Raw genomic sequence first — 12,629 nt, 5'->3', positions numbered from 1 at the left:
TGGATGCATGACAAAGTATGGCTGGCCTTGCTGGCTGCGGTCTGGCATTGGCAGCTCATGTTCATCTTGGAGTCAATAATGACTCCAAGATCGCTTTCTGCCTCTGTGCTTTCAAGAAGGGAACTCCCCAGCTTGTATGCATGCTGTGGATTCCTTCTCCCAAGGTGGAGCACCCTGCATTTGTCTATGTTGAACCCCATCCTATTCTCATCTGGACACTTTTGTAGTCTGTCTAAATCTATTTGCAGCCTCTCTCTCCCTTCAAGTGTGTCCACCTTGCCCCACACCTTAGTGTCATCAGCAAACTTGGACAGTGTGCTTTCAACCCCCTTGTCCAAGTTGCTGATGAAGATGTTAAACAGTGCAGGCCCGAGGACCGAGTCCTGGGGTACCCCACTGCTCACATCTTGCCAGGTTGAGTACAATCTGTCCACCACTACTCTCTGGGTGCGCCCCATCAGCCAATTTTTTACCCATCCAACTGTGTAGGCATCAATGCTACAGTTGCTTAATTTATTGATTAGGATGGGGTGAGAGACAGCGTCAAAGGCCTTCTTAAAGTCCAGAAAGACTACGTCCATGGTGACACCATCATCCAAGGATTTAGTTACTTGGTCATAAAAGGCAATCAGGTTGGTCAGGCAGGACCTGCCTTTGATGAACCCATGCTGATTGCCCCTGAGCATGATCTCCCCTGCTGGCCCCCCACAGATGTGCTCCTTGATGATTCCCTCCAAGATCTTCCCGAGCTCCGAGGTGAGGCTTACAGGCCTATAATTACTTGGGTCCTCCTTCCTCCCCTTCTTGAAAACTGGGACCACATTAGCCAGTTTCCAATCCGTGGCACCTGGCCAAATGACCATGAATGCTCATACAGGATTAATGTGGTGCTGTCTCTATTTTTTGCCACATGTCCATATTTTCTCACTTACCACATGCCCCCATATAAAACACCAACTTTGTTTTTGGAAGACAGAAAGTAGAAAAAAAAGATTATCTCAGAGTCATGGTCTAGAGCTGGCTTTTTTATGGAGAAGCTGTGGTGCAAGATGGCTGTCAGTTTCTCTCTGGGACAGCAAAGCAAGAGAGAATGAAGTTCAGTGTTAGCCCTTTCATAGCCCATCCCAAATTGGCAGCACTTTTTTCAGTGCTCATTTGGCTGCTCAGTTGCCAATTTGAGAGCAGTTGTCAAAGGGTTAACACTGACTCCACCCCTCCTGCTTGCTGATCCAAAGAGAAACTGACAGCCATCTTTCAGCACAGTGTCTTCATGCTTCTATTCCAGCAAAGAATACAAACAGCTTCCCCGCTTAAGACATGCACTCCAATTTTGGTTGGCTGATTTTTGGGAAGGTGTGCATTGTGTGTGCGTAAATACGGGAAAAGGGCCTCTCGTAAAGGCCAGGTACTGCTGGTGTTCACTGGTAAACCATGATAAATACGCTGTGGCTTTTTTCCTCATGGTAAATCAGGATGACACTGATATGAAGTAACTGACAGCCATTTCTTTCCCCTTTTCACAGTGAACCTGTCCCTTTCCTAAGAAACAGAGCACTCTCACTGATATCTGAAATCAAAAGATTTAAAAACACTTTTTTATTGAAGTCAGATTTAATAATTTGCCTAGAATTTCATCAACTTCAATATCTGCCTGATGCCCATGCCCCCCCACCGGCGTTTAATACCAAAATGGTGCGGCACCCACATTTTACACTTAGTGGCTAGGATGCTTGTCCAGGAAGAAGACGACCTGGGTCAAAGCCCTCTTCAGCTTGGCAGAAATCAAAACCGTATCTCTCACTCCTGAGGAGAATGCCATAAGCATCAGCTGACAAAATAGGTTGGCTGGTAACAACCTCCACTGCTGCGGTTGAAGCGGGGCCATGGAATAGTCAAGAGTCCAGGAGCCATGGGGTCAGAAAGAAAACAAGCAAGAAGGACCCAGCGCTGAAGCCCAGTGGTAAGGGCACTTCTTTGATGGAGTGGGGACAGGGAGGGGAGAGTGTTCTGGCTCCTACTTCCAGAACCGTTTCTGCATTTTTCTTGATGAGGTACTTGGATAAAAAACAACACCAACATAAATAATTCTGCGAGCAGGGACCAGAATCCAGGACTCTCCCGTCCCATATGGTAGGGCAAACACCATCTCCTTCCTCCCACCCTTCTGCTGACATACCTACTTAGACTTTAATCCACTGGGTGCAAGATGAGTACCTTTGATACAGTGCCTCACTCAGGGAGGCCCCAGTCTAAACTGTGGACTCTGCATCATATTATAAATAATACAATATAGCTATAGCTTTTAATGCTTTCAGGAGCTGTGTTGTTATGAGACTCCTGGCTGAACTTCAAATAAAGGGTTCAGATTGTGAACAGAACTCCCACAGAACAGGTCTGGAAGTATTTTCTCAGAACATCTCTACAATATCAAGGCATTGGGTAGAGCAGTTTCCCCACATCCTCCCCAAAACTTCTGTGCTCATTCTGTCTGTACTGCCCACCTGCATAGCACGTTGGTTGCCACTTTCACCTCCATGAGACATAGCAGAAGTAAAAATAATAATCAATTAATTTTGTCCTCATTTTCATTTGTGGGATTCTTTTGATTTCAACAGACTTAAAGGAAGGGAAGGTAATACATGGAAGAGAAGATTCTAATCTTTGGGCCAATATTTTTTTTTCTGATTTGACCCTTGCATAGTCATGTATGCCTATAAAAAATGTGAATTACAATTCTGATTTTTAGATGCAAGGAAATGAAGAATTGGGCCCTCCATTTCAATTCTATACTGGTGTGGAGCACTCTTTATGAAATGGGGAAATAAAAATTAGCATTTAATTCCTATTTAACACTGTAAAATAATATTTAACAAAGTGAAATGAATCACTATTATGCTGGTATTTTACTAACAACCTGGAGTAATGCTGTGGTGCACTGGATCCCTCACTAGGCTCAAAACAAAACAAAATAGAATTACTGACCCTGACAAAGCTAGCTGGAAACCAGGCTTCCTTGTCTTCATTTCTTCCCCACCACCAGTCTTTGTTGGAAGCTTCAAGAACTCTGATGACATCTCCAGCTTTAAAACCTAGCTCTTGATCATCCATAGTCACATGGTCCCAAAGTGCTTCTGCATAGACCATAGTGCCATCACTTATCAGCTGAAAAAGGAAAAAAAAGAGTTTGCAAAGAAGAAGGGTTCATCAGTGAACAAAAACCAATCTACAAACTGCTAGAAAAATAAAAAAGCATAAATCGATAAATGCAGAGAAATAACCCTGATCCAAGAAATCTGTGCTCATATAGGCTGCTTGCAGACGTTAAAAAAACAACCCACACTTTACTGGAAGAAGCAGCGTGTTACTTCCACCTGGCTCCACATATATAGATCTGTATAGCTCCTGTGTAGATTGGGTGCTTCAGCAGGGCTTTTTGCTGCTTTTTATCTAATGAATCAGCTTTGGGTAAAGTGCCAAAACCCCCACTAAAGCACCCGATCTATAAAGATGCTGAAAGAGCCAGGTCCAACTAATGCGCTGCTTCTTCTAGGCATGCACTGGGCTCAGGGTGGGGGCACGCCCAGTTGAAAGTAAACCACTGTTTTTTTGTTTTGTTTTTTAATGTCTGCAAACAGCCATAGCTGTTAGTCTGAGAAATCACACCATGGCAAAATGCTCTAGATTCTTGACCCCCACATTTCTGAACTTGTATATAAAAACACACACTCTGTCCTCATACAAACTGAGAAGTTAGACATACTGGAATGCATCCACTTGTTACCTCATTAATTGCTAGCTGTTCCCCTCCAGGCTGCCGGTATCGAGGGCCTGTTTGGCAGAGTTCCTCATAACTGTAATCCTCCTCACTACCATTGTCATCAGCTAAGGCAGAAGATTCAGTCCCACCATCTGCAGCAACTAAAACAAAAAAGATGACAGGCTTGAAACAGAAAGTAAATTAGTTCAGTCAAAGCCCTTTCAGAGAAGCTCCTATATAACAACTCAATAAAAAAATTAAACGTAAAACCAGAAAGAGGAGAAAACAAAAATAAAAAGTGCCTTTGCCTTGAACAACAAAGATTGTTTATCACAGTAAGAGCTAGATGAGAAATTTGCTTCCTGTTCTTTAATAATTATTGCAAGAGACCTTTGGATTTTTTTTTGGGGGGGTGGGTGGGGAAGGGATGTAGAGGTACATGTGAAAGAGGAAGCAGGAGGAGATGCAGAGAGAGAAAGAAAGAATGATAGCCAACTTGAGCCCAGTGGTTTCACCACTGACCTGGGATATATGAAAGAAGCTGATCTAGGGCATGGAGTTGAATGAGGGGAGTGCCCTATTGTTTGGGCTTTCTGGGGTAGCTCTCTTAAATCTTTCCTGTTGGAATTTGTCTAAATTCATTGGACCAGACTGACACTGAGAGTGGCTTAATGTTAGGGCAATAACCTGGGATACGAAGACTCAGGTTCAAGGCGTAGGTCTAAATCCACTTTCATGTCTCCTGCAACCTAGGCAAGTGTCAACACTACCGGGCCAGGGTTATAATGTGGGCCTCTGCTTTTGAACAGTAGTTCCACCCTGGACTTCAGGCAAAACCTGACAAAGGTTTTGTTCTAACCAGGCCCTTTTAACAGAAAAGGTTTGAGTTGGACAAATACACACCTTCTGACAAAAATTGTTTTGTCAAAAGTTCTCAGCTGGCTTTAACACAGAATGATGTTCATTTTATTTATACACCCAGACAAACTAGGAATAACTCCTCTGAAGCAACCAGAATTAACAAGTTGTAAGGCTGGAGTATAAGGGACTGCATCACCGGTGGCTGGCTGTTTAAGGGGGGGGGGATTTAGCTCAACCTACAAATAGTCAGTCGTCTCTCAAGGTTGTAAGGCTTGAAGAGAATGTGGTCCTCAAGAAGACAGGAAATAACTCATCAGCACCAAACTGACTTACACACATCCCAGTGAGTCTCAGGCAGATGGTTTGCTGAGTCTAACTGGTGGCTAGAAGACCCAGGGTCAGAGGAAAGGAACATGATGGATATATTGAATCTGGGATGTTTTGAAAGAATAAATCGAAGTCCCTGAAGTGAAAGGGTGCGAAATCCTGTGGCTGGTGAATGGTCTTTGGTACAGGGGCTGGTTAGTTAGCCCACTGGCTTGCAGCCTGATTCTCATTTACACTAATGCTGCCTAACACATCTCTGGCAATGTAAAGACACTTCAAATTGGATGCAGGTGGATGTAAATGATAAAGTCTCTTCATGTTGTTAAAGAGCTGTGAAGCCTTTTATCTTCAAAAATCTGTCAAAACAGATTACTGTTTGGATCATCCACCCTTTTCTCCATCATAATGTCACATATATGAACCCAGGATCTGTGCAAGTGAAGGGGGCAGAGACTTAACCAACCAGATAGGGGCAAGGAAGAAGTCAGGTCTATAGTGTGGAGAGGGCTTTGAGAGAGTGCTAGAGAAACAAGTGTTACATTCAGAAAGCTCATGTGTATTTTGAGCTTCTCCTTGGAAGTTGGGTCAAATACACTAAGCCATTAAATTCTACCAGGATTATACTTTGTCACATACACAATACTAATAACATATTTAATTTGATAAACAAGCCACAACCCTTTTTCTAAGTAAGCTGCTAATAGTAAAGTCCTTGCACTGGACTGTCATGCCACTGAGTGAGCACCAGGAGGGACTGTGTCACAGAAAGCATAATCCCACCTCAAGTTCTCAGGCATGCATGAAAGAATGTGCCTGCTGCACTTCATAGCCTGCTGTGTCCACTGACTGGTCAGACAAGGCGGCAAGTCAAGAGCTCTGTCTCTCACTGAATCTACATGTACTGCTCCCTGCCCCTACTCATGTGTGATCATGGGGACTGTGAATGTTCCTTGCCTTTGACTGGGGGTGCATGAGTGGAAAGGAAATGACTCCTTGCCCCTTATATCTCCACAAGGACCAAGCATCTCTAGCCCTCTAGGTTTTCATGATGCAGTGGTAAAAGCACCTGAGCCCTGTCTATACTAGCGACAGTCACTTTCTGACTAGTGATGCATCTCTACTACTGTTTGCAGTTTTTATTATGCAGACACTATCTTTTCAAGAACAAGGCTAAAGGATGCAGGGATCAGCTAAAACATTTTCTTGCTGATTTTTTTTCTTCAGAACGTTGCCCCTAGCTTTGGTGTAATAAAGCATGATAACTGTGCCAATCCCCCAACTTTTCAAACTCCTCACTTATATTAATATCATTAGAGCACTAGCCAGAAAGGCTACAACTTTCCTGTTTAGAAAGTTAAGATTTCTTAGTCACAGGGTTAAAACACAGAGAAACCTTTAAAATAGTTACTCCTATAATGTAAAATTTACTGGAATTGCTTTCTTAAAAACCTGTGAATAAATAATAAATGAAAATCAGCCCTTAGCCTAAGGTATCAGAGCAAGTTTTATCCTGAAGCTCATTTTTGCAAGCCACATTGTAATATCACTCCTGACTGCTGTTTTTTTATGGCAGAGCCAGTAGATGCAAATACTCCAAACTACTGAACTAAAGATAAAAAATTAACACAAGTTTGGGTCTGGTAACTGCTTGTTATTCCTCCCTAGTCAAGAAACTTTCAGTGTCTTGATAGGTAAATCTCAAACAAAAATCAGTCATCTCTTCTCAGCATCCACTCTTCCAGTGTTTACTGACAGAAGTAAACACACTACAGATACCAATGAGCTATCTCTGTAGTAAAAAAGGAGACTGCAGAAACTTAAAAGGCAATGTGGGCCTTACTCTGACGCACACTGGCTTTACGCTGGTGTGACTGTTGAACACAGCAGAAGCAACGTTATTTACAACAAAACAAGTATGAACAGAATCAAGCCTAGTGACTGTAGCAGTTACTAATCTTAAACCAAAAAGAATAAATAGAATGCATCTTCTACTCACACATGCCCATCTGAAGGCTCTCCAGACTCCAAAACCGTGCCATTTCCCCCCTGGCTACCATGCTGCCTTCCAAAACAACATACAGAGCAGGGGACTGGCCTTTAAATGGTGAAGCTCAGTCCTCAAAGGTTCCCGGAGAACCACAAAGGCTTTGAGCTACTGAAAATGCAGAAACAGCTTATTCATTGGTTTGAGCTTCAGTATGTGCAGATCAGGCCAGAGCCTACTTAGAAACTGACAGCTCACTCACCCTTCAGTGTAGCTGTGAGTTTAGTGCTTCAGTGACATCATGGGGTACCCTTAGGGAGGAAGTAACAGAAAAGAAACAAAACCTGTATATAAAGTGTTCAGTCCTAATGTACTTACAGTCTACAACACTGTAGTTAATAACACTGCAAGGAGGAATGTTTCTAAGTGCTTTCAGTGCCAAAGAGTACATTGGCTACTTTTAATTAAAGCAGCTAAATGTGAATTAGAGTTTCAATCTAAATTCAAATTACTCCACTTCCCAGGAAAAGACTGTTAAATGAAAAGTGGGAGCTGGGATTTCTCCTTGCCATGTACAAAAAATGATTCTGCTTTGCAACACGCTGTGCATTTATAATATTTTTCCAGAATGTAAGGTGTTACATGCCCCAAAGGTGTGTCTACCTAGCTATTTAAGACTGCTGTTACTTCACAATTAAATTCTGTTACATGTGTTAGGTCACAAGTAGGTCTACATTGTAGCCCAAGCCAAGGCATCAGCTAATTTTTCCACGCAAGTTCCACAGCCTGGAGGCAAAAGCAAGACTTGCCTCTGTCACAGCACATTTAAGCAACCTGCATTTGTATTAGTAATATTTTACAAGCTGGTACAAAAACAGAAAATAAAAGTTGCACCCCTCCTCCAAATATTTTGAAGTCACAGCACTGTATTACTATGGTCTCGAAAATCCTACACAGAGAAGTTCTCACTATCTATATGGAAATAATGTTATTTAGCGGTGTCAGTCCTTTAACCAGGGACTGATTTCTCCAGTGACATGCTCAGAAAGCCCTTGAGGCACTTTGCACACAGCAATATCCCAACACCCACTAAAATCACATGGTTTCCTATAACACTGCTTCAGAAACAGAATGAAAAGGCAAACATTGCATTGCAATATTAATGCTGCCTTTTTTTTATAAAGTCCAGGCTCTGCTGCACTTTGAAGGCAACCAGTGGAGATGAAAAATACACCTCTCTCTTCTGAATTACTGAACTGCCCATTAGCCCCTGCTGGAAAAGATTTACTAGATAAGCAGAGTTTCAATAAGCTATAGTATAATCATAAAAAAACATATATAGCATATTAACATAAAAATATCATAGCACGTCTTGAAATATAAATCAATAAACAACGAAAAAACAAGGCACCTGCAGAAAACTTCCTGTATTTAAATCATTCAAAGGCTCAGTTCTAGAATTGGTGACTAGAGAATTCATGTACAGAGTTGGTGAATAATAGGAATTTGCACTATATGCAAATTATATATAATTGTATTCCAATTATTTTTTTCCTTACAGCTCAGTAGAAAAATCAGACTTGTTACATCTTCTGTTGATGGGAAATTCTGAAAAATATTCCAGAAAAACTGAACAATGGACTGTGCTGACCAGGGAACCCAAAATACCTGCTGGAGTTGTTGTTGGCCACAAAAGATGAGACTAGGAAAATTCTCAAGTGTCTCTGTCTTGACACAAAGCACAAACAAGGGCCTGACCCCTGTCTGGCTCACAGAGAATAATGCTGAGAAGCAATAGTGGGTCAAGGTCTGTGGGGGCAAAATTAAAAGAGTGCCTAATCAGATACACAAAAATTTAAGTGATGTCACTGGCATGCATGAGGATGTATGAAGGAAGGCTCAAGTTGGATAGAGGCACAATGAGAGCATGTAACTTGGCACTGGCACCTGAGCAGGGCTTATAGCGTTTCTTTCTCTTTTTAAATATACCTGTTCAAAATAAATATACCTGTTCTATACCATGGGTCAGCAAATCATGGCCTGCAGGCTGGAAATGACCCACAAAGAGGTCGGATTCAGCCCACAGAGGTCCAATGTAGTAAGGCTATACCAGCATCACAAAGCTGCACCATACTGCTCATACCCTTGCAAGTATTCCCCTCTGCTGTGGAGCTGCAGAGTCTCAGAATCCAGCAACTGGCTGCTTGGGACTGGGGAAGGGAGGGGACTTCTGGCCTGCAAGGATACTGGGACACAAGCTCTGGCCTGTGATGGCAAAAGGTTGCCAACCACTGGTCTAATCTGTCTTTTGTTTAATTAAATCCTAATGAAGCTGCCAGATGCAAATCAGGAGCAAAAAATTAATATTCTAGTAAACAGCAATACATCACTTACCATTTTCTATCACATTAACAAATAAAATTAATAAGAATCTGAAAATATTCAGATAAATAATTACATAAACAAAAGCAATTATAATGTACTCTGAGGCAGTAAAATGCACAACATTTGGTGACAAGGCCGTATTAGTTGTAAATTTATTGTAATAGTCTTATCAACCAATCAAAAAGCACCTTTCTTAGAAAAACGCTGAAAAATGGAGGGGGTGAGGGGAAAGCTGTTTAAAACAACTGATTTAAATAAGGTTTTCCACTTGGTGATTTGAATCAATCTATCCTGCTTTATATAGCATCCAGGAAGATAGACAAAACATAAGTGCTGCCCCAGTAGTCATTTAAATACAGAAATGAAAATGTTCTCAGCATATTAGGCTATACTCAGGCCTAGAGCTTTAGAACCAGTTTTTTTTGTTTTTGTTTTTTAAGGGAAGGGATTTCTCACAGCTTCAGGTCTGCCTCCAAAGGCTCAGGAGATTTGGCTTTACTTCAACTGTCAGCTTGAAAGTCACAGCAGAGACTTTAAATCATCATAATAAATGTACTATAAATGAGTAAGCAAGAAACCTTAGCTATAGAAGCTAAGCAAGCTAAGGAAGTATGGGTTGGATGGAAGACTGACTGGATCATTGGGCTCACAGGGCAGTAGTCAATGACTCAATGTCTAGTTGGCAGCCGGTATCAAGTGGAGTGCCCTAGGGTTGGTTCTGGTGCTGGTTTTCTTCAATATCCTCATTACGACCTGGAAGATGGGATGGAGTGTACCCTCAGTAAATCTGCAGATTATACCAAGCTTGGGGGAATAATAGATATGCTGGAGGGTAGGGCTAGAATTCAAAGAGACCTTGACAGACTGGAGGACTGGACCAAATAAGTGTCAAGAGGTTCAATAAGGACAAGTGCAAAGTCCTGCGCTGAGGACGGAACGATCCCATGCACCAATACAGGCTGGGGACCAACTGGCCAAGCAGCAGCTCTGCAAAAAAGGACATGGAGGTTACAGTGGACAATAAGCTGAATATGAGCCAACAGCGTTCCCTTGTTGCAAAGAAGGCTAATGGCATACTGGGCTGCATTGGTAGGAGTGTTGCCAACAGAGTGATGGGAGTGATTATTTCATAGATTCATAGATTGTTAGGGGCTGGAAGGAACCTCCCCCCCCCCCCCCCCCCCCCACCTGGCAGGAAGACAACTGGGGTTAGGTGACCAGTGAGGTGACTGTCTTGTCTCTTCTTGAAAACCTCCAGGGTAGGTGACTACACCACTGCTGGAAGGAGTTTATTCCACAGTTTGAACACCCTGACTGTGAAAATGAAGCAGCCTTCCAGGAGTTTGTATCCACTGGTCCTGGTCTTCCCCGGGGGTGCCCTAGTGAACAGCTGTTCACCAAGCTCCTGATGCACTCCTCTGATATAGCAGTAAGCCGGTATCAAGTCCCCTCTCAATCTTCTCTTCTTTAGGCAAAAGAGGCCCAAGTCCCTCAGCCTTTACTCGTATGGCTTGCCTTGCAAGTCCCTGATCATACGGGTGGCTCTTTTCTGGACCCTCTCAAGTTTTTCCACGTCCTTATTGAAGTGAAGTGCCCAGAACTGGACACAGTACTCCAATTGTGGTCTCACCAGTGCTGAGTACAGCGGGAGTATCACTTCTTTAGTGTTTTCATGAGATGCATCGGTTGATGCATGCCAACATGCTGTTTGCCCAGAATGGGCAGCGCCTCGCACTGACAGCTCATATTCATGCGATGGTCAATAATTACCTTGGGGGGACCTTGTGACCATCTATAAACTCACTAGGGGGGACCAGAAGGGTTTGGGGGAGACCTTGTTTCCCCTAGCGCCCCCCGGGATAACAAGGAATAATGGCCACAAGTTGTTGGAGGGTAGGTTCAGATTAGACATCCGTAGGAACTACTTCACAGTCAGGGCGGCTAGGATCTGGAACCAACTTCCAAGGGAAGTGGTGCTGGCTCCTAACTTGGGGGTCTTTAAGAAGCGGCTCGATGCCTACCTGGCTGGGGTCACTTGAGCCGAGTTTCCCTCCTGCCCAGGCAGGGGGTCAGACTTGAAGATCTACAAGGTCCCTCCCGACCCTACTTCTATGATTCTATGATTACCCCTAGGTCCCTTTTGGCCGTGGTGCAAGTCAAGCTGTCACCACTGAGCCCGTATATGTATGTTAAGGGTTGTTTGCCCCCAGATGGAGCACCTTACACTTGGAACTGTTAAATTTCATCTGGTTCTGGTCCACCCAACTCTTGAGCCTGTCCAGGTCTGCCTGTAACTGCAACCTATCTTCTAGCATGACCACACTGCCCCATAACTTGGTGTCGTTCACAAACTTGGCCAGAGAGCTTTTCACTCCCCCATCCAAATCATTGATAAAGATGTTGAAAAGCACCGGTCCAAGCACAGACCCCTGAGGGACAGCACTGGCCACTTTGTGCCAGGACGACACAGATCCATTCCTGAGAACTCTCTGGGTCCTACCCATAGCCAGTTTCCTACCCGCTGAACTGTTGAGCAGCTAAGCCCACAGTCTTCCAGTTTTCCCACAATTTACCATGAGATCAAAAGCCTTTTGGAAGTCTAGGTATATAATGTCTACCATGTCTCCCGTGTCCAGGTGGCAAGAGACCTGGTGGTAGGAGATGAAATTGGTAAGACAAAACCTATCCATGACAAAGCCATGCTGGCGGTTGTTCAGAATCTTACTTTCTGCAAGCGTATCGCACATAGATTTTTCAATGAGTTTTTCCAGGATTTTCCCTGGGATGGAGGTTAGCCTGATTGACCTATAGTTGCCTGGGTCCTCCCTCTTCCCCTTCTTGAAGATGGGCACAATGTTGGCCCTCTTCCAATCCTCAGGGATCTCCCCTGTGCACCATGAATTCTGAAAGAGCTTTACCAGGGGTTCTGTGATGACCTCAACCAGCTCCTTCAACACTTTCGGATGAAGTCCATCTGGTCCTGCCGACTTGTAAATGTCTAGCTTTTCTAGTTGGTATTGCAGCCACTCAGCATCCACAGTGGGGAGGCCGTCAGTCACGGCATATCCCCTATGAACCTTATCTCACTTGACTTTCCCCATGGTCCAGTGAAATACCAAAGCAAAGTGGGCATTCAGGAGTTCAGTTTTTTCATGAATGTCAGTTACCAACTGCCCCAAGGTGTTAAGCTGGGGTCCCATGCTTCCATTTGCTTTCCTTTGACTGCCTATATACCTAAAGAAGGACTTCTTACTGTCCTTGACTCCAATAGCTAACGTAAACTCCGTCGCTGCTTTGGCTTTCCTGATCATTTCC

At 43.5% G+C, this 12,629-nt stretch overlaps 1 protein-coding gene across 17 annotated transcripts in view; it reads right to left on the bottom strand.

Moving 5' to 3' along the window:
* Positions 1-12,629, bottom strand: part of SPATA13 (spermatogenesis associated 13) — a 126,959-nt gene that overhangs the window by 19,422 nt on the left and 94,908 nt on the right. For 15 of the 17 annotated variants that reach the window (XM_025196603.1, XM_025196609.1, XM_025196610.1 and 12 more), the window contains 2 exons: positions 3,782-3,918; positions 2,983-3,162 (listed from right to left, as the gene is read on the bottom strand). In XM_025196603.1, coding sequence (XP_025052388.1) covers positions 2,983-3,162; positions 3,782-3,918 — 317 coding nt within the window. Of the gene's footprint in view, positions 1-1,705; positions 1,886-2,982; positions 3,163-3,781; positions 3,919-6,941; positions 7,121-12,629 lie in introns of those variants that run through there. The other 2 variants (XM_014516879.2, XM_025196617.1) reach the window with 2 other exon arrangements.

The sequence above is a fragment of the Alligator sinensis genome, unplaced genomic scaffold (assembly GCF_000455745.1).
Source record: "Alligator sinensis unplaced genomic scaffold, ASM45574v1 scaffold777_1, whole genome shotgun sequence".
NCBI classification, from domain to species: domain Eukaryota; kingdom Metazoa; phylum Chordata; order Crocodylia; family Alligatoridae; genus Alligator; species Alligator sinensis.
This window is presented reverse-complemented; position numbering and strand designations above follow the sequence as displayed.